Here is a 26629-nt window from a genome sequence, read left to right as displayed (position 1 = left end):
CTTGTTCTCTCATTAAGTGAACATGTTCCTTCTCTGTTTCTGTAATTCCCTACTTTTAGAGTCTTAGATCTCCTAGAAGTTAGCCAATTTGTATCTCATTACTTTATTCTTTTCCCACAAATTGGGATTTGTAAATTATTTTTGCAGTTTTCTGCTTCTGGTGTGTCTCCTCTTTTTTCATCTTTCCTCCATCCCCATCACTTACTGTGTTAATAGAAGTTACCATTATCTGTCTACTCAACTTTCCTGTTACCTCCAGACTGATAGCCTACTAGGTTTTTTTTTCCCCTTTGGGTTTTTTAAAAAATTAAGATGAAATTTACATACCATGAAATTCATCCTTTTAAAATATATACTTAGTGATTTTTAGTGTACTCACAGGCAACTATTATCATTATCTAATTAAAAGAAATTAGTGTTTTTGTTTTTTGTTTTTTTTCTATTTTGACTTTTGTTTGAAAGACAGGGAGACAGACAGATCTGGTTTACTCCCTAAAGGCCCACAGCAGCCAGGGCAGTGCCAGGCCAAAGCCAGGACCCTGGAACTCAACCCGGTTTTCCTGGGTGAGTGGCAGGTATCTTAGTAGACTCGGTGTCCCAGGGTCCACAATCTGCAGGAGGCAGAGTCAGGACCGAAACTCAGATACTCAGGTGTGGGTTTTGGGTGTCCCTGGTGGTGTCTTGACCTTCTGCATCAAACACCTGCCTCTGGGCTTTTTTTTTTTCCTTAAGATTTATTTATTTGAAAGAGTTACAGAGAGGCAGAGAGAGAGAGAGGTTTTCCATCCTCTGGTTCATTCCTTAAATGGCCACAATGGCCGGAACTGGACCGATCCAAAGCCAGGAGCTTCCCCTGGTCTCCCATGCAGGTGCAGAGGCTCAAGCACTGGGCCATCTGCTGCTGCTTTCCCAGGACATAGCAGAGAGCTGGATCAGAAGTGGAGCTGCCGGGACTCAGACTGGTGCCCCTGTGGGTAAATGAGGAGATGACTGAGGAAGAATTGAAAGGGTGGTCACATCATTATCTCTGATGTTGGTGGACAGCGCAGGTTCTGGTCTAGGAAGAGTGGGCCACTGCTCAGTCTCAACAGCTGAGGTCTTGTTCCCCCGTTTCCTTGGTTGGTTCTTCTCTTGGCTACAGACATACTTGAAAGCTCTCTTAGAAGCAGCAGTGACTGGCTGTGGAAGGTAAGGGACAGGATTCTGACCTGCATTATTTAGCCACTGAAATGAAGAAATAACCTGTGCCTCGCAGTTAGTGGAAGGTGTAAATGAAGAAAGGCCCGTGAAAAACCCAGCTTCTTGTCAGCCTGTGACTGCAGAACAGCGGCCACTGTCTGAGTTCTCACTGCAGTAAGCGGTGAGGTAAAGCACATCACTGACACCTGATTCGGTCTGTGAGCCTGCAGAGTGAATAGTACGAACTCCATTCAACGCATGAAAGTCAAGTAATAGGTCCGAGGTTACAAAGCTTCTAAGTGGTGATGTTGGGATTTGAGTAGGGTGTATGTGAAACACCTTTGAAGGTGGATCCCCCACTGGTTTGTCACTGAGTGATGTTTGTAATGTGTCGGAGTGTCCTTTGCCTGGTTACCTGTGGAGGTTGTTCCTGATTGTTCTCAGAATCTGCACACGCCCTCTAAGTGTTCACGTGTATGTAAACCTTCCAGTCCGTCTCAGACTGCCCTCAGGGTAGCCAGTGAGTCATCGCAGACCTACAAGTTGGTCTATGTGGACTGAACTTTGCTTTCTCATTCTCTAAATGGGTCTTTGACATTGTCATTGTTCATTAGTCTCTTCTGTGAAATGTGTTTAAAACTTGTTAGTGAAAGCCCTTATTCCAGGGCCTTCTGCATTAAGAAACAGAATGATGGAGTTGTAGCCACACTAGAGGACGTCTGTTGTATTACTACGCCAGTTGGGCAGTTTCAGTTAACTCTTAGATTTCACATCAGGGGAGTAGATCAACAGCCCTTAGAAAAAGGAATTGTTTTCTGTTAAGCAGTAAACCTCTCTGTAATTAGACATTCTTAATCGTTGTGTTATTTTCTTTTTTCTTTTTTTTTTTTATTTTATTTTTATATTTTTTTTTTGACAGGCAGAGTGGACAGTGAGAGAGAGAGACAGAGAGAAAGGTCTTCCTTTGCCGTTGGTTCACCCTCCAATGACCGCCGCGGCCGGCGCGCTGCGGCCGGCGCACCGCGCTGATCCGATGGCAGGAGCCAGGAGCCAGGTGCTTTTCCTGGTCTCCCATGGGGTGCAGGGCCCAAGCACCTGGGCCATCCTCCCCTGCACTCCCTGGCCACAGCAGAGAGCTGGCCTGGAAGAGGGGCAACCGGGACAGAATCCGGCGCCCCGACCGGGACTAGAACCCAGTGTGCCGGCGCCGCTAGGCGGAGGATTAGCCCAGTGAGCCGCGGCGCCGGCCCCGTTGTATTATTTTCATCTGGGTTTTCTACATGGTTATTTTGGGATGGAAGTCTTGAGTACTAAACATCAAACTTAGATTTCAGTACACTTTGAAAGATACGTGTCCACAAAGAATTGATGGTGCGTTTGAAATACACATCTATGACCTCTCTCCTCAGCAAAGTTCCTGCCTTCGTGAGGATGATTGCTCCCGAGGGTTCCTTGGTGTTTCACGAAAAAGCCTGGAACGCCTACCCCTACTGTAGAACAAGTAAGCCTGGTTCCCCGTGACTGCTGCCCTTTTTGCCCTGAGCATAAGGAAGTAGCCCTTCTGTGGGTTCTCAGATAGTCACCACCTGGGTGCTGGGAGAGGGAGGCTGCCGTGGGGTCCTCCAGCCGTGGGAAAGGCAGGGCTTCCTTTCTGGGGAAGAGCCACATCGGGTCTGTGAGGGCCGTGTTGGCTCCAGGACCCTTACGGAAGGACATCCACCCTCAGGAGTGTCTTTGGTGTAGTTTACTCTAATGGCTATGTAATGTGTCCAGCTTCTGAGTCAGCGTCCTGTTGTTAGCCAAATGAACTTCAGAAGTAATGTTTTGCTTTTTAGCGTTATTTGGAAATTCTTCATATTTTATTTGTATTCTGTAATATATTTGGTAGTGTCATGTGTAAAAACTGTACACATAGCTCCTAACTGTTCTCTGTTTTCAGGTAGTTTAGTCTTTGTGACTTTAAATATTGGGACAGATTGTACTGACTCCAATTAATATTTTGAAATTTTTCCTCTTTATTGCCTACCTCTTTGCTGTGCTGTGCTTCAGTTGTAACGGTGAGTAAAACTATTTTTATGTCACATACTCTTCATCTCCAAACTTTGGTTTACATTGTAATTATTTTCTCTAAAACTGCCCCTCCCTGTGTGATTCATCCAGTGTGCTCTTCCACCAGCCCACACCTCACCACATGCTCCCGTGTCAATGGTCACTTGCCAGCCCTGTCTCAGAATCTCCCTATTGATTTTATTTTGCTCTTGCTATTTTCTTTGAATGTCAAATTTGTTCACCAATCTCATAGCTTCTTTATTAGTCCTGTGTGCTGCATGAAAGGTAAGATTGTTTAAATTATTCAAGAGCGTGCAGTATTTGATTTGCCTGACAAGTCTGGGAAAAATCGGTGGCTAATGATCCTCTGTCACTTGAGTCTAATCAGCTCATGGGTCAGAGCACGTGTGTTTATGCTGGTGAGGCTTGTGTAGACAGTAGCCGCAGAGAACTAGTGAAAGATCACTCATTTTTCCTGTTGTGTTTCTGCAGAATGAATATATGAAAGATGATTTCTTCATTAAAATTGAAACCTGGCACAAACCAGACTTGGGAACATTAGAAAATGTAAGTTTCAATGGCAATTCCAGTGCAGGAGCCCCTGGATACAGGGTTTACTGTATGTGGTCCACTTGGTCTTCAGTAGAGTGAGGGCCTGTGTTAGACTAGCATCTGGACACCCTGGCTTTCGGGTGGAACTGAGGCAAGTGAGCAGCTAGACCTTTGAGGAGACCTTGGTGGGGTTGCTGTGTTTTCTGGAATACAGGGAATATGGACAAACATTAGTTCACAGATAATCCCCAGTCCAATTCTAGCCACTTGTTTTCGGTTGCTTTCATCTCTGTATTTGCTAGAGCTATTCTGTATAGCAGGATGATTGCTTTAATTTTCACCTGCGTCTGCTTTGGTGGGATGTGGGTTGGTGTCACAGAAGTGACCTGAAGGCAGGAGAAAGTCCTTTGCATAACTTGCAGAAGCTTTGACAGGCTCCTCACTTAGGTAGTTGTAAGTTGTTGTGTTTTATCCTGAGGAGCATCAGTTCGGACTGCATTATTTTGGCCAGGGTTGGGGGTCACCTAGTTTTTTAGATACCCTGGGCCCAGTAGTTCTCAAAGTGTGGTCCCTGGACCAGCAGCAGCAGCAGTGACACCTGGCCACTTCCTGGGAGGTCGGAGTCCCTGCACCACCCAGAGCTGCTGGGTCAGGGTGCCTGGGGTTGGGGCCCAGCAGTCTGTTTTCTAGTGCATGCCCCGATTTGCTGAGTGCTCTTCCAACCTTATGATATTGCTATTAGAGGAGAATTAAATTAATAATTCTGGTCAATTCCATTAACTTTCCTTGACTGTATTGTCATGTTATTGATGCCAATGAACAGAATTTTGGAATATTAATTTGTAACATTTGACTTTCGAGTTTTCTTTCAAGTGATCATTTGACATTTCCTATTGTTTTTTATAGTAGAATTTTTAGGGTCTAAATGAGATGATTTGATATGCTTTAATCTATGTATGATTTAATCTGCCATTTTCAGCTTTCAGATGGGCGGATCTTGGCAATTTTTAAACAAGTCGTAGATGGAGTTTCAGAAATCAGTGATTGCACAACATGAAGTCCAGAGGAGTTGACATCACACTAACACCGAATAGTTTTGGGATAATTAGATTCAAGAGAGGTTTTAATACCATAGAGTGCAGTTCCTTCAATCTGGTTGTGTTGCTTTAGGTTTGTGTAGAGCTTCTGAGTTACAAGAACTTTTTCGGGTATCATTTGGGTTAAACACAGATCAACACCACGATGCTGTATGTAAATCATCTCCTAAGAACTACCAGAAAATAATACTGATATTGACAGATTTCTGTTCATTTGGCGTTGTCTACATGTGGTCATATACCTTATTATTTGGAGTTACAAGGGACAATAAAAGATTTCTAGATCTGTTCAGATTCCAGACAGCTAACTTAATTGAAGCAGTAATTCAGATTTTTAAGTTCTCCATAATGTGCACTGAGAGACTCGAAGATTATACGAGATGTCATCAGAAAGATCATAGGAGGAAATGCGTATTACATAAAGCTCTGCGTGGAGTTTGAAATTCCTGCTCCAAAGTAACCTTACCTTTCAATTCCACTATTCCATGAGGTTTTTGAGTGCCGTGTAGTAGTTTTCAGTCCCACTATTCCATGAGGCTTTTGAAGTGCAGTGTAGTAGTTTTACCCAGCATAGGTAATCTGTAGTTTGTTTTGTTTCACCTTGTCTTTTATAGGTACATGGTTTAGATCCAAACACGTGGAAAACAGTTGAAATTGTCCACATAGATATTGCAGATCGAAGTCAAGTTGAACCAGCAGTAAGTATTAAGTCAGTGCCGTCTGAGCCTGCTCCCTTTTACTTAAACAGTTTCTATTGCATGGCCTACGTTTCTACACTGAAGTGAGTTTGGAACATGTCTGGGTCTATAGCAGAAACACCAGAGAGTATGTGATTTGCTTTTTGTGCAAGTTTTGCCTTGGTATAAGTACTACTTACCCTTAAGAAATCCCAGTGTACCTGAGATATGTAGGTATGTACTTCCATTGGGGAAAAATAAATCAACTGCATTGTAAAAATTTTCCCTTGACCTTCTTTAAATAATGTGAGTTGTACTTTTCACTATTATTAAGAAAGTAAAAATTAAACTATACCAGCGTTCAGCTAGAGCTGAAGTTGTCATTTGCGAGAAATGGCTAATGTAGAAATCTGGGGTTTTTTTTAATTAATTTATTTGAAAGCCAGTTACAGAGAAAGAGGGAGAGACAAAAAAATATTCCATCTCTGGTTCTCTCCCCATATGATCACAATGGTAGGGCTGGGCCAGGCCAAAGGCAGGAGCTTCTTCAAGGTCTCTCACATGGGCAGCAGAGGTCTAAGCTCTTGGGCCATCTTCTGCTGCTTTTCCCAGGGGCATTAGCAGGGAGCCGGATTGGAAGTAGAGCAGCTGGGACTCAAACTGGTGCCCATATGGGATGCACCATTGTAGGCAGAGGCTTTACCCACTGCACCACAATGCGGACCCCTAATGTAGAATATCTTAATTTGATAAATTTTTTTTGATTCTTAATAGATGTAAATACTTGTACTCCAGGGTTCTGACAATAATTTTTTTTCTACAAGTGAAGATACTCCCCCTGACAATTAATGAAGACCCACATCCTCTTCTGCTGTGGTGCGGAGATCTGAATTCGATTCCTGTTGTGCAATGTGCTGAGTGCTGCCTTGACTTTGCAGAGTTCACTTGAGGACTTTCCACCTTAGGATGTCCAGAGCCCCTTCCTGCTGATTCAGAGAGCTAAGGCTTTGGGGTGAGGATGGCACCCTTGTTTTGTAATGGTCAAGCACAGTTTGTGCAGTCAGCATCCTCTTCTATTTTCTATTTCTAGTGTTTATTCTGTGAACTTGAGCAGTGCTGTAAGCTGAACAGAAATAAACACAAAATGCTTTTGCTGTTGAAATTGAAAAGTAAACCTTCTAAAACAGAGGTCAGAAATTGCTGGGCTGGAACCTCCAGCAGTGACCCTCTGCCAGCCTGGGTCCTGCTCTCGAGGGCCCCCTTCCTGCTGACAGGTCAAGCATTGAGTTAAAGTCGGGACTTGTGAAAAGTGGTAGATTTCATTATGCAGTTATTCGAATTATTTCAATTTTAGAGGCATTTCCACCTTTGGAATTATATGGGGAGTTTGTAATCCTTGAAAGTGAACATGTTTTGTTTTCAGATGCCATCTCTGCTTGGCTGTCTGATTACCTTTAGTGTCTTTCCCAACTGTGATTTGCCATGCAGCTTGTGTGTCCTTTATCCAAAATGCTTGGGAGCAGAAGTCGGAAGTATTTCACTTTGGATTTTTTAGGTTTTGGAATATCTGTGTAAACTTGACTGGCTGAGCGTCCCTGATCTGAGATCTGCAGTGGCCTGGGGTTCAAAATGTTCCAGATTCTGGAGCATTGCCGCTTTGGGATTTGGGGTTTGGGGTACTCAACTTGTATGTGAGTCTGTGTATGGCTGGGTCAAGGATAGTTTGCTAGCAGAAGATGGCCCAAGTCGTTGGGCCCCTGCACCCATGTGGGAGACCCAGAAGAAGTTCCTGGCTTTGGATCAGCGCAGCTCTGGCTGTTGCGGCCAGTTGGGGAGTGAACCAATGGATGGAAGAACTCTTTCTGTGTCTTTCTCTCTCTCTCTCTCTCTCTCTCTCTCTCTCTCTCTCTCTCTCTCATACTTTCAAATAAATAAATAAGTCTTTAAAAAAAAATGATAGCCTGCAAGCACGGAGCCACTGGCCACAAGACAATCTGGAGCAGTGCTGTGGCACACCGGAATCGGGTGCCCTGGGCAAGGGTTTAGAGAATGTTTTTGGTGTTTACGAACACTGAGTTGGCCGGACAAAATGGTTCCACTGGTCCCTTCTGGTCATAGGTTTTCATTCCATGCTGTTTACCACCAAGAGTACAAGGGACGATTGATTTTGCTGGGGACAGAAAAGCAGTTCTTTGTTCATGTCCTCAGGTGAAGATGGGCAGGCGGTCAGTGTTCGTGGCCCGAGTGTGGGTGGAAGGAGCCGTGTAAGGCAGGTCCCGTGAGAGCCCTGGAGGCCCTGCTTCTCATTCCATCCTGCACCAGCATGGCCTTCAGAGACTGGAGGAAGCACTGCTGGTCTTCAGAAGACAGCTCTGCAGGGGCCGGGCTGGGTGGGGGTTCTCTGTGAGCCAAAAGGCATGAGGTGCAGTGGGCCCAGATGAGTGGACAGTCTGCATTGGGGATCCACGGAGTTGTGACTGTACACAAACTGGCTTCAGATTCCGAGGCTCCACTGTGTGCACGTGGTTTTGTTCTTCATGGTTCCTATTTTGCGAATTACATCTTGGATATTTGTAGAGTATGAATTTATTTTAAAGTTTGTTGAGTTCACAATAGCTTTGTTTTATTGTGATAAAAGACACATAAAATTTGCCACGTTAAAATGTACGGTTCAGTGGCATGTAATGCTTTGCTGGTGTTGTACACCCATCACCACCATCTAGCTCTAAAACATTACTGTCAGCCACAGAGGACACCCTGTCCCGATAACAGTCACCCTCACTGCTCTTTTCCCCCCGACTTTCGACAGCCATTAGTTTGTATTCTGTCTCCTTGAGTTTGCCTGTTCCCAGATGCTTCATGGAAATGGAATCGTGCAACATTTGGCCTGCTGTGTCTGCCTTCTTTCTTGTATTAACATCATATTTTCATAGTCTGTCCACTTTGTAGCATGGGTCAGCACTGCATTCCTTTTTATGGCCGCGTAATGTTCCACGGCATGGGCAATACCACGTTCTGTTTCTGGGTCGTGGCTGCTGTCAGCAGTGCTTCTGAACGTTGGTGTCACAGTAGCCTTTTGCCTGTGTGCTTTCTCTGATGGGAAGAAAAGTACCGTGTCCAGCAAGCACATTTTTGTGTAATACAAAGAGGAGGAAGGGAACTTTGAGGTGCCAGAGGTGCTCTTGCCACAACTGGTAGGAACAGAGCACTCATCTGTCTGGGGTCTGTGTGGCCTGGGTGCTTGGGGAGGCCGTGTGGCCAGGCCCCCCGTCCCTTGGAGGCGCTAATTGTGAGGTGTACGGGTGCAGGGCTCTGAGTCGGCCCTTCCTTCAGCACGTGTTCATCTGTCCACTCCCTGGCACGGACACCTGGACCTACCTGCATTCCCTTTAGGTTCCACTCTGCTGTGCCCTTGTGGTTCCTGCTTGCTTTAGAATGAGTGTCCATCACAAACAGCTGGAAAGCCCTACTTACCAGATGTAGGTTGAGCATGTGTGTTCACTTGATACTGCTCTTCTAGGTAATTGAAAATCGTAGTTCCTAGTGTTGGGTAAAGGAAGAAAGCTGTAAGAGTGAGCGTGCAGCTGTAAAAGGCACTGTTACCCTGGAAGCCAGCAGATCCAGGGTGGCTGCAGGTGCAGCACTGTGGCTGTTAGCCCAGGTTGGTGTAGTGCCCGCGAGGGACTTCCCTTCTGAGTGGGACAGGCCTGGCGCAGGAAACAGTTAACAGGTGACCAAGGCTCCTGGGTGATCCAGAGTGTGCAGGACTTCAGAGAAGAGAACAGACCTATGGGTGCAAATCCAGAAAAGCAGACCGGGGGCCAAGGCACCTACTGGGTGGCCGTCAGATGGCACCCACCTGGCTCACTCTCCCCGACACATACAGGTGTTCTTTTCCCTTGGGTCCTTCAGTAGAAATCATGCCTCCGAGGGAAGTCTCGGTCCTGCTCACCCGCCCCTGTGGCCCCAGCCCCTCGTTAGTGCCCGAGAGGGAGCAGGGTCCTGGTGAGTGCGTGGTGAGGGAAGGAGTGCGTTGTAGGCGAGCTGAGTGGCTGTGAAGGCACAGTGTAGCGTTACATGAGGTGGTGGTGTGTTCAGAGATGAAAGGGATCTGGCCACCCAGGCTGTCCTCTTTCTGACCGTGCTGACTGCAATCCTGAGTTTGTTGGCATCTGTAAGTCCGGGTGGGGTGAGTAGAATCTAGGGCTGAGGAGCTCCCAACTGCTCTTCTGTCAGCACAGTTTGTGTCCTGTTCATTGAGTTGCCGTGAACGCACGGTCTGTGACCACAGGAAGCTTGGTTTCAGGCCGGCATCCCTGTTCTACAAGAAACTGGAGCCCAGGTAAACCGGTTTTTCTCAAGGTCACTTAGCTAATGCCAGAAGTCAGAATTGTGACTCTCAGTGCAGTGTTGTGTCCACTGACTCGTGATTCCTCCCAGCGAAGGCCTTTGTCAGCCACGCTCTGAGCTGTGGCTTGAGCATGATCTTCCCCACCCACTGGTCTGCCCTGATCAAGATCTGTGCCTTCCCGTCCTGGGGCACTGCCTGTCGCCACCTCCTGCCCCCTCTGTCAAGCCTGTGTGTCCCTCAGGATCTAGGTCGCTCTCACTTCCTCCAGGGCGGTTTGACATGAACCTGCTGTGCTTGAGGAGAGTGGTGAAGCTAACCAAGTGAATCAGGAGTTCACGCTGGAATACAAAATCAGTTTGATGTCAGTTTGATAACACATGGGTTGGCAAGCGGTGCTGAAACAGGCTCTCACGCTCACTGCCTGGGGGAACGAAGCATTGGTGCAACCTGTCTGGCAGAATCATGGCTCTGTGTGCCCTTTAACCCTGCAAAATTCCACTGCTCAGGACTGACCCTGTCCGGTGTGAGGTGGCAAGTGTACAGACGCACGCTTGGAAGTGGCCTGGGGTCTGGATGTTTCCACAGGCGGGAGTTGGGTAGAAAGAGGACGGCTCATCCGGGTGATGGATTTCAGTGCAGTCACTAGAAGGGAATGAGCTCTGTGTGTACCAAGACAGTTCTCTCAGGATAAGTTGGGGGTGTCATCTTTTACCAACTGTACCCATCTTCTGTTGCTGCACAACAAATCGGCAGGTAATGTAACCTAATCAAAGAGATGGCAGCCCGTCTCCTTTGCCACGGTTTGTTGGTTGGAATGAAGTCAGTTCCACTTGTGCTTAGGAGAGGGGCTTCTGCAGAGTGTGATTCATGGTGATCACTAAGGTACTCCTGCCATCCCCCGCATCACCTTTTAGTGCCAGAAAACCTGGGATTGGAGCAACACTAGAACTGGAGCTGAGTAACTAACAGCAGCAGGGTGGGAGGGGCTGCACCTGGTGGAGTAGGTCACCTGTTACACCTGGGGCAGGTGGGGTGGGGTTGGAGAGTTGGGGCAGAAGCCCCTTCCAGATGCCCTCAGTCTGCCTTGTGCAGGGGCTGCAGAATGACGTGTGGAGGCCTCGGTCGGTTGGGTAAGGAGCGTCTGGTGGTCAGATCCTACCCCGTCACGCGGGCAGGCTCCTGCGGTGAGCTCTGTGAGCAGGGTGCGATCCCCTCCTGCCGGCCACCATCCTCTCAGGGCTGTGCTGGGAGGCTGTGCCTGGCGCTGCTTGCCTTTTCTCAGCACTGCTGTGTGAGTTAAGGAGGATGTCTTCTGAATAGGAGGTCCTGTGACTGCTGGGACCTGTCCCTCTGCTCTTGTGCTCATGTGTCTGATGGCATTGTCGCATGTGCTAGAGCTGGTTACTTGTGCAGTAAGCAGTACCCCAGAATGAACAGGGAGATGAGTGTGTTGAATCCTACCCAGTTTAAAAGATAAAGTTGATCCTTTTTCCCTTAGATAAAAAAAATCAGGGAGACCTTCTAAAGACATCAATGACTTCTCAGCGTTCAGACCAGCATCTTGAGTCCTGGAGATTTTAGTCTCAGTCTGCCTTCATTCTGTGAGTTTTCACTCTTTTTAATGAACTGATTGGGTTTTCCTTGAGTGAGTTCATTTAAAAAAAAAATGGCGGTGTTTCCCTCATATTATTTGCCTTAAAAGAAGTTTTAAGATTACGTTAGTAATTTTGAGAAGTAGCCAAGTCTTGTAAAAATAGGACAAATGTGAAATACTTGAATGTCCTAGATACCAAGAATTTGAACGTGAAGTTTGAATCTTGTAGCTCCACCTGGTGGGGACTTTTTGTCACTGCAGATGGATTTGATGCTAACAAAGCCCCACATATTTTTATTTTTTTAAAGATTTGTTTATTTGCTTGAAAAGCATTTAGACAGAAAGAGGTCTTCCATCTGCTGTTTTGCTCTCCAAATGGCTGCAATGGCCGGGAGTTGAACCGATTTGAAGCCAGGAGCCAGCATCTGCTTCTGGATCTCCAACGCAGGTGCCAGGGCCCAAGCATTTGGGCCATCTTCTGCTTTCCTGGGTGCATTAGCAGGGAGCTGGATCAGAAGTAGAGCAGCCGGGACTCAAACTGGCACCCATACGGGATGCCAGCACCACAGGCAGATGCTTAACCTACGATACCACCGCACCGGCCCAGGCCCCGCACATTTTAATTTAATCAATTAAAATTAACAAATTTTAATTCAGTTGATTACTTGTATGATTTAACTCTGCCTGGTTGTTGTGCAGCTTGTGTATTGCTCTTGTAGATTGGCTGTTTTTCAGTTGTGCTTGCAAATTGTACCCCACAGTGCACAGAAGGGATGTGATTTGACCCGTGGTGTGACTGGATGCTTGGGTGGTTGCTTTGACGTGTTTACATGATCAAAGGGTGACATTGTCACAATAACTCCAGGAACAAGGTTTGTTGTAGAAGTCTGTCAGCATCACAGAATAGTTTGTTATGGAAATGACACACGTGTAAATATATGGGTTACTGGGGGTTTTGTAGATAGGTTATGGGAAGTCTCTGTGCAACTGTTGCTCTTTAAGCATTGTTCTCTGTAATTTTCTGTGTGTATGTCATTGCCTGACAGAACAGGCTTTCTGCAGGCACTGCCACCTGATTCTTCTGGTCGGTTAGAAGAAGGAGAGAGTGGTGTAGGCTTCCTATCCCTGGAGAAGGAAAGGTCCTCTGCCAGGGGCCCCAGCGGAACCTGTGCGGCCTGCCCTCTGCACCCTCTCCACGCTTCTCCCCTCCTCGCCTGTTTCCTGAGCAGCTTCCTCTGACTGAGTGACCTTTGGGGGCCAGGACTGGACGGCACCCACTGCGATCAGGCTTTGTTGCCAGGACCTAGCAGGGGGCTCAGTTCCTGACATGGTGTGGATGTTTCAGTAAAGGTTTGGGATCCAAGGGAATTTGCAGATTTTTTTTTTCTGTAGTGGTAAAAAGAAGAAAAAGACAATTGGGAGGAATTGAGGTTTTATTCACATAGTACATGTACAGAATACTGCTCTTGCTTTTTTTTTTTTTTTTTTTTTTTTTAATGATTCTAGGTGATGAAATGTATGTGACGTGCCTTCAGTTCTGAAATATCAGACTATGTGAATGAGCCGGTACTTCTTTTTGGTCATATTTTAAAAGGTGTTTTGATTACATCACATTGCAGTAAGAGGCAGAGTAGCCAGCATAAAACCCCAGAATGTGAATTTTAAAGTTTTTTTTTCTCCTGAGTATAAAAAAATTGGAAAACGTCTGTCGTTGACACAGAACCACAGTGAGCGGTAGGGGATTCTCACGAAGTGTGCAGGCAAGCTCAGCTCACTGCCACAGCACACGCGAGCCAGTTGGTTGACATCTGCTTCTGCTTTCTTTAAGGTCTAAACTTGAATCTAACCTCTTTTAATCATCTCCAGCACTTTGTCTAAGTAGCTTTCCATGATTTGTATACAAAAGTCACCTCCCCGGAGAGGAAGAGCCTTTAAAGTGTAAGCCGAAGTGTACACACGATTAACATCAGAGAGACCTTCGTTTTTGGAAATAATTTGAAAGAAAATGAGCACAGTTTAAAAAAAAAATTGGAAGCACATTTGAAGGTATTTATGTGTAACAAGAAAGGGTTGTGCCTGCCTTCCTCCGTACATGCCGTGTGACTATTGTTTTCAAAGTGGGGGTTTTTTCTAATAGAAAAGATGTTAATTCAAAATGTCAAGGATTACATTTCTGTGAATGATGGAGGATGACATCTGTGTTTTAGATGTCAGTAGTAAGCAAATATTAATCATATGAAAGTATTAAATTGTTTGGAAGATGTAGTTTTAGAATATTCTATATTAAAACACAGCAGGTCAGAAGAAGAATGGAACTTTCCTTCATTGTGTTTCAGCATATCTGAGTGTAGTGTTTTGATTGCTAGTGAAAGATTTTCTGAAATGAGGCATCTCGCAACCAAGGTTTACACATTTTTGTGACCATTGCACCAAAGGTTGTGTTCCTGAAAGGAAGAGAGAAAAGCCGGAAAGTCCTGTGCCATATTGTGGGTCACGAAGAGTGTGGGGTTCCAGGGAGGGGTCCTCTACGGGGAGCTCCCTGTAGCACTTGGAGAGGGCTGCTACCAGCCAACTCTAGATGAGGCTCAGATTTCATTCATGCCACCTTTCTTTCTGTCCTCTGTAATCCCTGTGCCCTGATTACTAACTCCCATACTCCCATGCGCCTCTTCGTACCTGCCCATGAGCACAGTTTCCATGTGAGGTTTACCCGAGTCTGCTCATTGGCAGGTGCCCCCGGGCAGTATTGGAGGGAGGCTGTCTCACGTTGGGGGCTCACAGCCGTAGTCCTCTTTGCAGCCCTGATGGCTGTCCCACTGGAAGCCGCGCTCTGGGCTGCTCTGCACATCTCCTTCCATCAGAACAACTGTGGGAGCCACTTTCCCAGCATACTCCTGTGATCGCTGCACCTGTCCCCTCACTCATCACTGTTCTTTCCTTACTACCCTAGAGGACACAGGCCACTCGTGAGGCTCAGCGAGAGGACAGCTGGAGTGGCTGACAAAGTTCAGCCTCTGGAGTACCTGGAGTAACCTTCCTGCACCTCCCCATCCATCTCATCTCCTTTGGAGAGATGTACCAGCACAGCCATTGAGAATGCCCTTCCACGGGAGTCCCAGTTGTGGGCTGGTCTGCCCAGTGGTTCAGTGTTCTGGACTTCCCTTGGGAGCTAAGAAGTGATTCTTTATAGAGCCCCTGAGGGTTTCTAAGGAGCTAATTCTAGAGCTTGTCTCTTGGAACCTTTCATTGGGTTCCGGCCAAAACATTTGAGTCCCTTCCCAGTGAAGCATGGGCTGCCCGTGTCCTGTTGAGAGTCTCTGGAGAGGGGTCAGGGCTCTGGCCTGCTCTTCAGGTGAATAGTCAGCTGTGCTCCAGATCACTTAATGATGACCGTGGTCATCAGCAGCCTTCGGGACTGGGGGAGCTGGAGGACTGTTGGTTGGAGCCATTACTAGTAAGGGAGATGGTCAAGCGGCTGCCTGGTCTTCAGCCACCTGAAACACCAGTTTTCACAGTGGCCTTGGCCGTCTCCTTCCACAACTGCAGAAGGCTGTGGAATACCAGGATTGGAGATCAAAACCAAAGATGTGTTTTGGTGTGGATTCTTAGAGGAAACAGTACTCATTTTCTCATTTGTTCGTTTAATAAACATTTAATGGGAATGTACTGTTTGCTCTGGGCTGGTGCAGTAAATGCTTTTCCAGATAAGGGAATAATTTTATGTCTAAACAGAGAACAAGATTCTTCATCAGTGAACGTAAGTGACTGGGAGTTCGTCTGTTGCCGCTCTTGGCTGTGTGGCTGTGCTGCTGCTGAGAGGCCAGCGCCAGACTCCAGGCTGAAGCCAGTCAGGGTTCCAAAGGCTCATCAGAGGTTTGGAGTGGACAGCCCCTTCTCGGTTTAATTGCACTCCACAGGACTGTAATGGGATCGTCAGGCTCATCTCTGCTGCTCCCCCGAGCAGCCTGTGGAGGGCCAGGATAATGTTAAGGATTGTGATGTCAAGGAAGATGAATTGGCTTTTTTTAAGTTTGTGCTTTTCACTGCTTCTTTCTAACACTGTCATTCTGTGGTTAGGGTCATTTTTGTTGGGTGTTTGGGTGGGCAGAACAATGTCGCTTTTCGGTAGAGGCCGGGGATAAGCCAGTACCTGATATTCTGAAATCCCAGTTGCCTTTGGAAACGAGTATATGTGATTAGCTTTTCTGTGCATTTAACTGTTTGCATTTGGAACATTCCATCGCACTATTTTGAGTGTTTCTGGTAAATAGTCTAACACTTTTTAATTGGTTTAAGCCAAGAGTGTGTATTGTTTTACAGTATTTTGCTCATAAAAATTCCCTGTCCTAAACATTAGTGTTGCTAGGCTGATGGGACTTGGTCTGGTTTATTTGGGGTTGACTCCTCAGGCAGTAAGCGTGGCCACACCTTGAGCAGACCGTGTTCCCTGCGCTCTGAGCGCCTGGGAGGGGCCCTGTGTTACCTGTGCCGTGGATCGTGCGGCCTGGGAGCCCTGTCCAGGGTTGCAGAGCTTGGCAGTGTCTTGGTAACATGCTCTGCTGCACTGCCTTCAGGAGAAGCTTCATGATTTTAAAAACATAGAAGAATTGTAACGTGTATTTCTGTTTTTTCTAAAATTTTAGTGATTTGGAAGTCAGAGTTACACAGAGAGAATGAGAGAGAGATTGATCTTCTATCTGCTGGTTCACTTCCCAAGTGGCCCCAGCATACAGGACTGAAGCATGAATTTCATCCAGGTTTCCCACATGGGTGGCAGGAGCCCAAACACTTGGGCCTCCTCTGTGGCTTTTCCCAGGCCACCAGCAGGGAGCTGGATCAGAAGTGGAGCAGTGGAATTCCACCATCGCAGGCAGCGGCTTTACCCACTGTACCACAGTGTCGGCCCCCTGAAAATGTATTTTCTAAATCATCTTAAGGTGATTAGATTTTTCCCTATTCCATATGTAATACAGGTGGCGGGAAAAGGTTTAATTCTAGGTCACCTCTGTGACATTGCTAATATTTGTCAGCTACAGAAATGACATCTCTGTCCGGGTGAGCTCAGCTCATCCTCCAGGTTACTCAAAGCGGCTCTTCCTGGCCAGGGCTGCATTGGTCTCACAGCTTTCCAGACGCCTGTGTGTTTTCGATGTTAGGTCTGTTCCAACTGTTGCTCCTTGTTTCCTAAGAAGGCTTTCTGCTTCTCGGAGCGGCCCAGTGGCTCCCCAGGTCTTGAGATCTGAAAAGCGCCTTTGTCTCTCAGCAGTCTGTGGCAGAGAGCCAGCAGGCCCTGTGGGAGCCAGCTGCTGCCGCCGGGCTTGTTCTCTAGGGCCTGAGCAGACACCGGCCCAAGTGAGTGCCTCTTCCCTTTGCTGTTGAGAGGAGCCTGGACGTTCCCCTCGTCAGAGTGCTAGCTTGCCCTCGATGTACGTGAGAGCTCTCCAGGAACTCAAAAGGCAGCTGATTGTGATGCTGCTCCTAGCTCGGTGAGGCCTGGACTCGCAGCCCCCTTCACGTGGGGAAGAAACAGTCCACAGACAGGTTGTGAGGTAGCAGTAATGTGCGTAAGAAATTTCCACTTATCAAATGCTCATCTTGCCTTTGCTATGTGGGGAGGCAAACTTGTCCAGCTGTTTTGTAGTAAGTTAATTATTCCCCTCATCTTCACAGAAGATAGGAATTAATATGTGTGAGCCTGGTTCCTATTTGAATGAAGTGTGAACGTGTTTCCCACTCTAGTCTGCTGCCTTATATGGTCAGATACTTGGAGGCCCCCTCAGTGGCACAGTTAGAGACCCTCCTGTGTCTTTGAAGGCCTAGTTGGATGGCAGTGCCCTCTTGTGGAAAAGCAGCATGCTGGAATCTTAGCAGGGCTTGTCGGATTTCTGTTAAAATTTGACGTACAGCCTCTTCAGCACTACATGGTTTTTCACTCAAACCCGTCATTAATTGTAGATGCATTCCTGGTTCTTTCCGTGTCCTCAGGTAGGAAGGTGGGAAAGTGGTGGAGGTGGTGGGGTGGGAAGTGGTTGGTCCCAGTGTTTGGGTAGGGATTGGCGAGAGCCAGGAAAGGCTGCTTTTGCCCAGCTTTCTGAGAAATTGGTAACAACAGCTCCGGGGCGAGTGTTGAGAGTCCATTTCTTCATAAAAGCGCCCTTTCAACAGCGTCTCATCTCTTTCTCGAGGAAGACTATCTGGATTGCCAGGGAGCAAAGATCCCTTCAGGTACTTGGGTCTGAGCGAATGACAAAGCTTCAGTCATATTGTTGGGATAAAGTTTAGCTAGCTTTGGAGTCTGGGCAACGTCTGAGTCCAGTGGTGGGCCTGGGCCAGTGCTCCCAGAGGTGATAGCGACACCGTAGTTCCAAGTGTATGAGGGGCGGCTGGGGGAATGTGCATCCCTGGCGCAGGAGGAAGCACTCCCCAACGGGCTGAGGATCCTACTGCTGCTTGGATATTTGCTTTGAAAGATGGTGTTTAACTGTTTTTTGTTTTCCAGCGAGTTGTTTCTCTATTGTGAAATACACTAATGGATTAAAGGGAATCTCAAGAGTTAGGAGCTGAAGGCCAAATAGTGAGCTAACATTTTACGATGAATTTTCTTTTCTTTTCTTTTTTTTTTTTTTTTTTTGACAGGCAGATTTAGACAGTGAGAGAGAAAGGTCTTCCTTTCCGTTGGTTCACCCACAAATGGCTACTATGGCCGGCGCGCTGTGCTGATCCGAAGCCAGGAACTTCCTCCTGGTCTCCCATGCGGGTGCAGGGACTAGAACCCGGGGTGCCGGCGCCACAGGCGGAGGATTAGCCAAGTGAACCGTGGCGCCGGCTCGATGAATTTTCAATAGTACATTTTCCCCCCTTTTCAGTTTAAGGAATCTGATGTTGTGTGTTCATTGGTCTACTGTCATACAAGGAAATACATACCTGTTTGTTAAATAGTACTCTCCTAAACACCCTGTTTAATGTTTCGGGTATATGTAATTTAATTTTAAAATACGTGATGCTAAAGACCTTTGACTGACTGGACTTAATATGTTAAAACTTATTTCGTTGGTGTCTAAAGCTTGAAAGGTCTTCATTTTAAAATGTTATAGAAAAACATGCTGATGGGAGCTGGCGTTGTGGCTTAGTAAAGCCGCCGCCTGCAGTGCCAGCATTGTGTATGGGCACCTGTTCCTGTCCCAGCTGCTCCACTTCTGATCCAGCTTCTTGCTAATGGCCTGGGAAAAGCAGCGGAAGATGGCCCAAGTCCTTGGGTCCTTGCACGCATGTGGGAGACATGGAAGAAGCTCCTGGCTCCAGGCTGTTGCGGCCATCTGGGGAGTGAGCCAGCCGATGGAAGATACCTCTTCCTCTAACTCTTTCGAATAAATAAATACATATTTTTTTTAAAAATGCCGATAAATTTGTTACAAAATTAATATCTATACAAAGGGGCTTCAGGAAAGTCATGAAAATCCAAATCATCTTTTAATTCCATTTTTCTATGAACTTCTTGAAATCCCGAGTATTTGTGCATGAAGCACACTGAGCGTGACAGTATTGGTGACCTCTGGCTGTGGAGAGAAGATCAGGAAAGAGGGCAGTAGCTTTAGCCCAGTTGTGTGCCCTCCAGGCGCCTCCATGGGGGTCCAAGTGGGCTCTCCTGGAGTGGAACTGTGGGGCCTTCCACTGCCCAGTGCTCATAGAGGGTCTAAAAGAGTAGAAAAGTCACACAAAAAGGTGGTCTGTTCACATGTGCAGATTTGACTGCATCTCACTACAGTCTAAAAACTCAGCTTTTAGGATTCATTGGTGGAAAGCCAGTTAGGATTAATGAGAGGGCTGAATTATAGAATATTTTTTAATGCAGTTTTGTTCCTCTGAGGTACATTCAGTAACAGAAACTAGGCCAACAAGTTATTGACAATTAGTGGTCCCTTGGGAATCTACTTTAATGAATAGATAAGAATGATTTGTAATTAGCATAATAATTATATGCAAATGAATGCTTCTGAATTGCTCTAAAACACTTCTGAACTGTTTAAACAGCCCTCCTGAGATCTTGTTACTCTATTAATTTGTGTAGCAAATCTTTTTTTCATAGATCACGCAAAGATAAACTTCAGCCCAGCCCCTGTCCGAATGATTATGAATTCCGAGGTGGTAGGACCTGAATTAATGAGATTTACTTATACTATATTAATAGTACTCTGTGGGAACCTGAAAGGGTGAGCAGTCACTGGGGAGAGGTAATTAAAAATTGTAAAGAAAGCTGTTTATTAGAAAATAAACTGTTGGAATCAGTTTCTTAAACAAGTTAGTAAATGTTCTTTATCTGTATACCTCCATCTTTTGCAATTGCAAAATTTAATGCAGATATTTTTTTTTTTTAATGGGCTTACCCCTAGGAATCTGGCTTGAGTTTTGTCAGCTCATTAGTCAGGCATTTGGCTCTAGGGTCAGCTTCGACAGGATCCAGGAAACACCTTTTCTTTCTTTCTTTCTTTCTTTTTTTTTTTTTTTTTTAATGTGGCACAATACTGGAAAGTGCAGGGCAGTTCTAATAAGTGATGTTTGCTATGTATCTTCCTATTTAAGCGTTTCCTCCAATCCTGTGCTTTATTTTTGAGTTATGATTAAATAAGCTTTGCTAAGTTAAGCAGCAGTGCCCATGCATAGTGGTTATCGTTGGGTGTGCTGTTTGAATAGACAATCATCTAATGCTAAAGGAAAGCACTTTATAGCAGGCAGTGGATAAGTAATATCCCTCTCAAGTTTATGTGTTTGCCCTGTAAACTCCTCCCTGCCTGGTGAGGGGTGAGGGGTGAGGGGAGACCCCGCAGAGGGCAGGGCTGGTTTTTATAAGCAGGTGTCAAGGAGTTGCTAATGCTGGAGGTTTGGACTCCCTGTTCCCTGGTTTACACTCAGCCTCACCTCTGGTCACCCATGCATGGCTCCTTAAGCAGTTTCCAGTGTCTGGAGCTCATCTCAGTTTTTCCACAAGCTGTCAAGAAACTCCTCCCAGCCTGCCCCCCACCTCCTGCTCAGTTCCCCATTCATAATCATGAGCTAAATCTGGGCTCAAGGACACTTAGGTTGGCCCAGCACAGATTTTGTACTTGGCATTTGGGGGACAGACACTGTGCTAAAAGATTCATAAAACTAATATTCTTTGCCTTCAGAATGAATCTGGTTTCTATTGAGAGTTTGTGTTGAGAGCTGTAGTGAGTAACAGATGTACACCCAAGAGGTAGCACAACTTTTGTATTCCAGTGACAGAAAACAGTGATTTATAAGAATTTAATGAATGTCTTCTGTAGCTCCAGTGTGCAGATTCAGTAATCCATTTATTTACCATATTATATTTTATTTTGTTCTCTAAAGGGTGTCTTGACTTTCGCTTGCCTCCTTTTTTTACCTAAAGAAGAATTTTCAATTGAATAGAGTTGTATTAGCTCTTATCTGAATCTACTGTTTGCTGCGATCATTGTGTTTTTCTGTTGTTAAGTCGCGATCATTGGTAGAGCAGGTGGTGTCTGGGGACCTTACTCCACCTTGATAATGATGGTTTTACCAAGCCGCTGTCCTGGCCAGGCCTCTGGGCATTGCACAGATAATTAAAATCAGATCATAGAAAAATTTAAACACAATGTACCTTAGCAATGAGATTTTTCTTTCACACATGATTTTAAAACTCATTTTAAAAATGCATTTCCTTGGCCTGGTGCATTTGCTTTCTTTTTTTTCCCAAGGATTACAGAGAGTGCATAGCAAATTCAGCCTTCAGAATACCCAGGAGCTGGAGACTCAAGCAGGCTACAGCTGTCTTCCCCCACAGTATTCTAAAAGAGCTAATGAGATGAGAAGTCTGCAGCTGGTGGCAAGCACAATAAACCATGAGCCAAGGGCTTCTCTTCATCAGAGCCTCCCCTTTCCCCATGGGATCCCAAAGGAGACAGAATACTAACAAAGCCAGCAGGCTGTCTCATTCCACACTATTGCTCATTTGCAGCTATAATTGGTAGCTGAGGTTGCATTCTGTATGCTGAAACTGTCATACATGAAGGAATATATTTGTTCATTGTGATAGGGATGTAAATCGGCCGATTTTCAAATACAGGAAGACCAAACTAGATCCCAACAATCAAATTGTAGCAAAAACGGCACTGTTAAAAAATTAAATGTTGTGGAGATACAAAACTGAGGTTGTTAAAACTACACCTACTTCCTGCTCTTTAATATCTTGCTGCTTAATGCAATTGAGTAAATATTTACGTATTCCAGCTAACGTAAAAAAGCACAAACATTCCTCAGTTTTGACAAGATGTATTATTCTCACCTGTCAGGGTTAAGGTGCTGCTGTTAATGATTGGGTTTTCTTATGTTTTCAGTTTACTATCTTTAATATTTGCTGCTTTGTATTGGAGAGGAAAAGGTGGAGAGGGGAAGACTTGGTTTCTTGTGTGTGTGTGTGTGTGTGTGTGTGTATTGTATACACAAACTTGTGTCTCATAAAAAAACCTGCCTTGTTGTTTCTGGTGCTGTGGCTTCTTGGTGACTCCTTGGTGTCTTGTCAACACCTTTTCCCCTCCTGTGTGGTGAGCCAGGGTTTGCCCAGCACAGTGGCTTGAGTTGTAGGCCATCACACCTCCTCTTTGGACTGCATCTCCTCCTCTGTGAAATGTGTGGTTGTGGGTGGTCTTTAAACGTCAGTTAATCTCTCTTTTTTTTTAAGGTTTTATTTATTTATTTGAGAGGTGGAGTCACAGAGGGAGGGAGAGATGGGTTCACTGCCCAGAAGGCCAGGCCTGGGCCAGATCGAAGCCAGGAGAAGCACAGAGCTTCCCGGTCTCCCATGGGGGTGCAAGGGCTCAAGCATTGGGCCATCTTCTGCTGCTTTCCCAGGTGTATCAGCAGGGAGCTGGATCAGAAGTGGAGAATCCAGGACTCAAACCAGCACCCATGTGGGGTGCTGGCATCACAGGCAGAGGTTCAACCAGCTGTGCCACAGCACCGGCCCCCCAATTAACCTTTGGATTCTGTGGAGCCTTGGTTCAGAACAGTGTCTCCAGAACTGAATGACCTCACTGACAGTGGGCCCTAGAGTGGAGAAGCTCCGGAGGGCCTCTCCGTTTTGTTCAGTTAGTGACCACTGCGTCCGGTAGGTATGGAAAATGCCTGCCGTTGTCAACCCGGTAGGGAGCTGAGCTTAGGAAGGAAAACCGTTCGCTCACAACACTGCCATTGGGTGCCCGTCGTGCCTAGGCCTCTCCTGGGGTCAAGTAGCCCCTTCGTGAGTGAGATTTATGCTGGCCACAGTTTAGACCTCTTAAACTTGTTTTTTCATGTATATTCAACATTTATACAATGTTACCAGTTTTATTCCTTTAGCCCTCATGATAATTGTGTATACTTTATTCGGTGTTTCACCAGGAGTGGGCAGCTTTAAAACTCAAAAGAGGTAGCTCTGTAGGCTCTACATCATCAATTCAAAGCTCCCACTTCTTTTTCCCCTCATATTTTAATAAATCCCAAAGTAAGTTTCCTGTCCAGTCGTGGCCTGTGTGTTGGCCGAGTGTTTACTTGCTAATGGCACATCAGCTCATGGAGTGACTGTCCTGTTACTGCTGGCCACTTCCACTTGGGAAAGGTGCTGTTTACTGTTCAACTCATCCAGACTCAGATTTTGTTTAAAATAAAACGAAAACTCTCTGTCTCTCTCTCACTGTCCACTCTGCCTGTCAAAAAAAAAAAGACGAAAAACCACTAGATGCCCATGCACTTGGTTTTAGAAATGCATTTCTTTGGTTTCTGTTCTGATTTGAATTCTCTTGTCAGTTAAACCATAGGTCCTGGGGTTTTAGTTACCTTTTCTTTGTTTGCTTTCCTTTCTCAGCTGTACTGGCTTTTTAGGTTCTGGAGCCCTGGGTGGGTTCTTCTCAGTGCCTCATTCCTTGAACTGCCCCTTAACTTAACAACCTTCTACTTAGGTGCTGAAGGCAGTGAGGCTGAGAGCGCTTATTTGATATCATGCACAGTATTTTCAATTATTGAGAAAAGTCTTTTTTTTTGAACGTGTCTTTGGATTTGGATTCTAAGCTTCTGATGTAGAAAAATATTTTCTGTACTTACAGATTGATTTATGTTAGCAGAAGAACGTTTGCCCCATTGTGACTCCAGGTCCTGTGACCACCTGTGCAAAGGGTTTAATTCTGAGGATGCTTTTGGAATAGGAAGCTAAGGATTCGTACCAGCTGACAGCAATTGTACTTCCTGCTGGTGCCCAGACAGACGAAGGAACTCGAGTTGTCCATCTCCTTGCCAGGCGGCTCATCCCAGTTCCTCATTCCTCTCCCAAGTTGCATGTCTGAGAGCATGCAGAACCCTCATAGCCAGCTAAGTGTGCCTGTTTAATTATTTTAGCTCAGTGTCTGTCCTCTTTTATGACTTCTTAGACAACCTTTAGACAGACTTCAAGCTCAGGATCACATGCCCAAGTCTTCAAAGTTTCATTTTTCTCCCCTTTTTCCCATTTCTTCCTTGTGTAATTAGTTGATTACATTCTGTTTAGGAATTTCTGACTTGCCATTTGCATTTACCGGAGTAGTTGTTGAGTCGTAAGTGGCTGCTTCTCAGTGTGTTGAGTTGTGGAAGTTTGCATTGTACTTCAGAACATATCAGTGTTTGCTGCCCTTATCTCTAGAACAGTCAGTTTTACCCAGGGTTTCATATCTGACTTGCCTATGTTTTGTCCGAAGTAGGTGGTCCTTTCACTAATGCTGTACAGGACCCCAGTTCAGAAAATCCACTCAGGAAGGCCGGGGAGCTCTTTTTCCTTGGGGTGTTTTAAACTGACCTGCTGACCCTTGGCTACTGTTAACTGTTACAACCCACTTCTGTGTTTTTAAAATCTGGTGTTAGCCTTTCAATAGTAGCAAATGCTAAGGGAAGCAATTTACACACACTAGAACCTTACTGAAACCAACATCTGGGTCTTTTCTCCTGCTGAGTAATGTAACAGGGCAGTTCCATGATGCCCCTCCCTCACCCGCCTTTGTGTCATTCTTGTTCCATGAGGAAGCCAAAGTAAATGTGGACTGTTGCTGTCTGTGGGCAAGGGTTTGCAGAGGCCCACCAAGAAATGGAGGTCTCCCGCACAGACCCCACATGGAAGCCACTGGGGGGTGCTGGAAGATCTGCAGTACTGGTTTGTGCTCCATCGCAGTGGCAGCCTTCTGGGGGGTGTAAGGAGTCCAGAGTCCTTGTCACAACTGGAATGGCTGTGTTTGAGTGGGATTTGTCTGGTGCATTCTAGTGTCAGAATTCTGAGGCAGCTGCCAAGCGTGAGAGTTGTGCTTAGAGAAAGCTGTCCAGGCAGCTGCGTGCTAGTCAGCACTGTTGCTATTTCCTGTTGCGTGGCGGTTGTGCCTCAGGTGAACGCTTAAAGCAGGGGAGGCTGGGCTGAAGCATAGTGCCCCGGAGCGTTTTCCCCTTTTCTGCGAGGCCTCCAGTTCTGATTGCTCTCTCATGGGTTTTGGTGGCTGGAAAGTGAACTCTTGTGTCCAGGTTAGGGGATTTCTCTGGTTTTCTTTTCTTCTGACTTTGTTTTGCTTTATAGGACTACAAAGCTGATGAAGATCCAGCATTATTCCAGTCAGTCAAGACCAAGAGAGGCCCTTTGGGACCCAACTGGAAGGTACTGGATTCTGACCTTTCTGACAAGCAGAGTCTTGGCAAGAGAATGCTTGACAGGTCCTGAGTCTTGAGCTGCTTAAGTGAAAAATAGAAATGGCATGAAAATGGTTTTATTTGTGATAAGGACTTAGAACCACGTGCAAGTGGCCAGCAAGTCTGTGCTGCTTTCACAGAGTGGAGCCAGACTGTCACTCGGAGCATAGTGAATGCTCTGCTGCTAGCCCTTAAACAGACAAGTGACTTAGGCTTTGGGGACTTTAATGTTCCCTCCGAGACTTGAAGCACTGCAGAAATCCATGTTAAATGAAGGCTTATAGTTTAAGTTCCCTTCAACCAAGCTCACGTTCCTGCGCTTTCAGTAGCTGGACCTTTGGGAAGCAGGATGCTGGGGAGCAGTCTTGGGGAGAGGCTGTTCTTGAATGAGAAGAACACCTTTATTCATGGAAGTGAAAAAAGTAATGCCAAGGCAATCATTTACAGTGCTAAAGAAAAGAATGCATTAAAGACGTCCAGTAGCTAAAGGACAGACTCTTCATGGAGGCTTAGTATGTTGATGGCAAGTTATTACAGCTGTTTCGACAGAAGAGGAGGGTCAGAGAGACCTAAACCTGCCCAGAACAGATTTTCCCCCACAGTCTGCTGGTGCCGTAGCCAGTCACAGGCCATCCGTTGATGATGTCTTGGCACTGGTTGTTGCTTGCAGGTGGAGGATGCCTGTTGCTGAGTGGTTCTCCATGGGTGTCAGACTGCTTATGACCATCTTGTGACTGTGTTTTAGAAGGAGTTATTCATAGTATCTTATTTTCACTCTCGTTCTTTGGAGAGAGATCAGTTGAAAATTCTTCGAATTTAACAACTATGACTGCAAACTTTTAAACTTAATACCAGAGGAGCTGGCCTTGTGACATAGCAGGTAGAGCTGCCGCCTGCGATGCCAGCATCCCATGTGGGCGCTGGCTTATGTCCTCGCTGCTCCACTTCTGATCCAGCTCCCTGCTAATGGCCTGGGAAAGCAGCAGAGGATGACCCAAGTGTCTGGGCCACTGCCACCCAAGTGGGAGACCTGAATGAAACTGTAGGCTCCTGGCTTTGGCCTGGCCTGGCACTGGCTGTTGCAGCCATCTGTGAAGTGAACCAGCAGATTAAAGAGCTCTCATTCTGTGTGTGTGTGTGTGTGTCTGTGTGTCTGTGTGTCTGTCTCTCTCTCTCTCTCTCACTTTGAAATAAATAAATCTTAGGGGCCGGTGCTGTGACACAGCAGTTTAAAGCCCCAGCCTGCAGTGTTGGCATCCCATATGGCACTTGTTCGATTCCCAACTGCTCCACTTCTGATCCAGCTCCCTGCTAATGCACCTGGGAAAGCAACAGAGGATGGCCCAAGTGCTTGGGAGACCCGGAAGAGGCTTCTGGCTTCGGCCTGGCCCAGCCCCATTCATTATAGCCATTTGGGGAG

General features: G+C 46.2%; 1 protein-coding gene across 3 annotated transcripts in view; it reads left to right on the top strand.

Annotated features, from left to right (window-relative positions):
* PITPNB (phosphatidylinositol transfer protein beta) overlaps positions 1-26629 on the top strand; it is a 61768-nt gene that overhangs the window by 13648 nt on the left and 21491 nt on the right. For all 3 annotated transcript variants that reach the window (XM_070065778.1, XM_051826657.2, XM_051826658.2), the window contains exons 4-8: positions 2589-2680; positions 3229-3236; positions 3721-3795; positions 5492-5575; positions 25100-25177. In XM_070065778.1, the coding sequence (XP_069921879.1) occupies positions 2589-2680; positions 3229-3236; positions 3721-3795; positions 5492-5575; positions 25100-25177 (337 nt within the window). The remainder of the gene's footprint in view (positions 1-2588; positions 2681-3228; positions 3237-3720; positions 3796-5491; positions 5576-25099; positions 25178-26629) is intronic.

This window comes from Oryctolagus cuniculus, chromosome 21 (assembly GCF_964237555.1).
Source record: "Oryctolagus cuniculus chromosome 21, mOryCun1.1, whole genome shotgun sequence".
NCBI lineage: Eukaryota > Metazoa > Chordata > Mammalia > Lagomorpha > Leporidae > Oryctolagus > Oryctolagus cuniculus.
The sequence above is the reverse complement of the archived record's forward strand: the minus strand, read 5'-3'. Positions and strand labels throughout refer to the sequence as shown.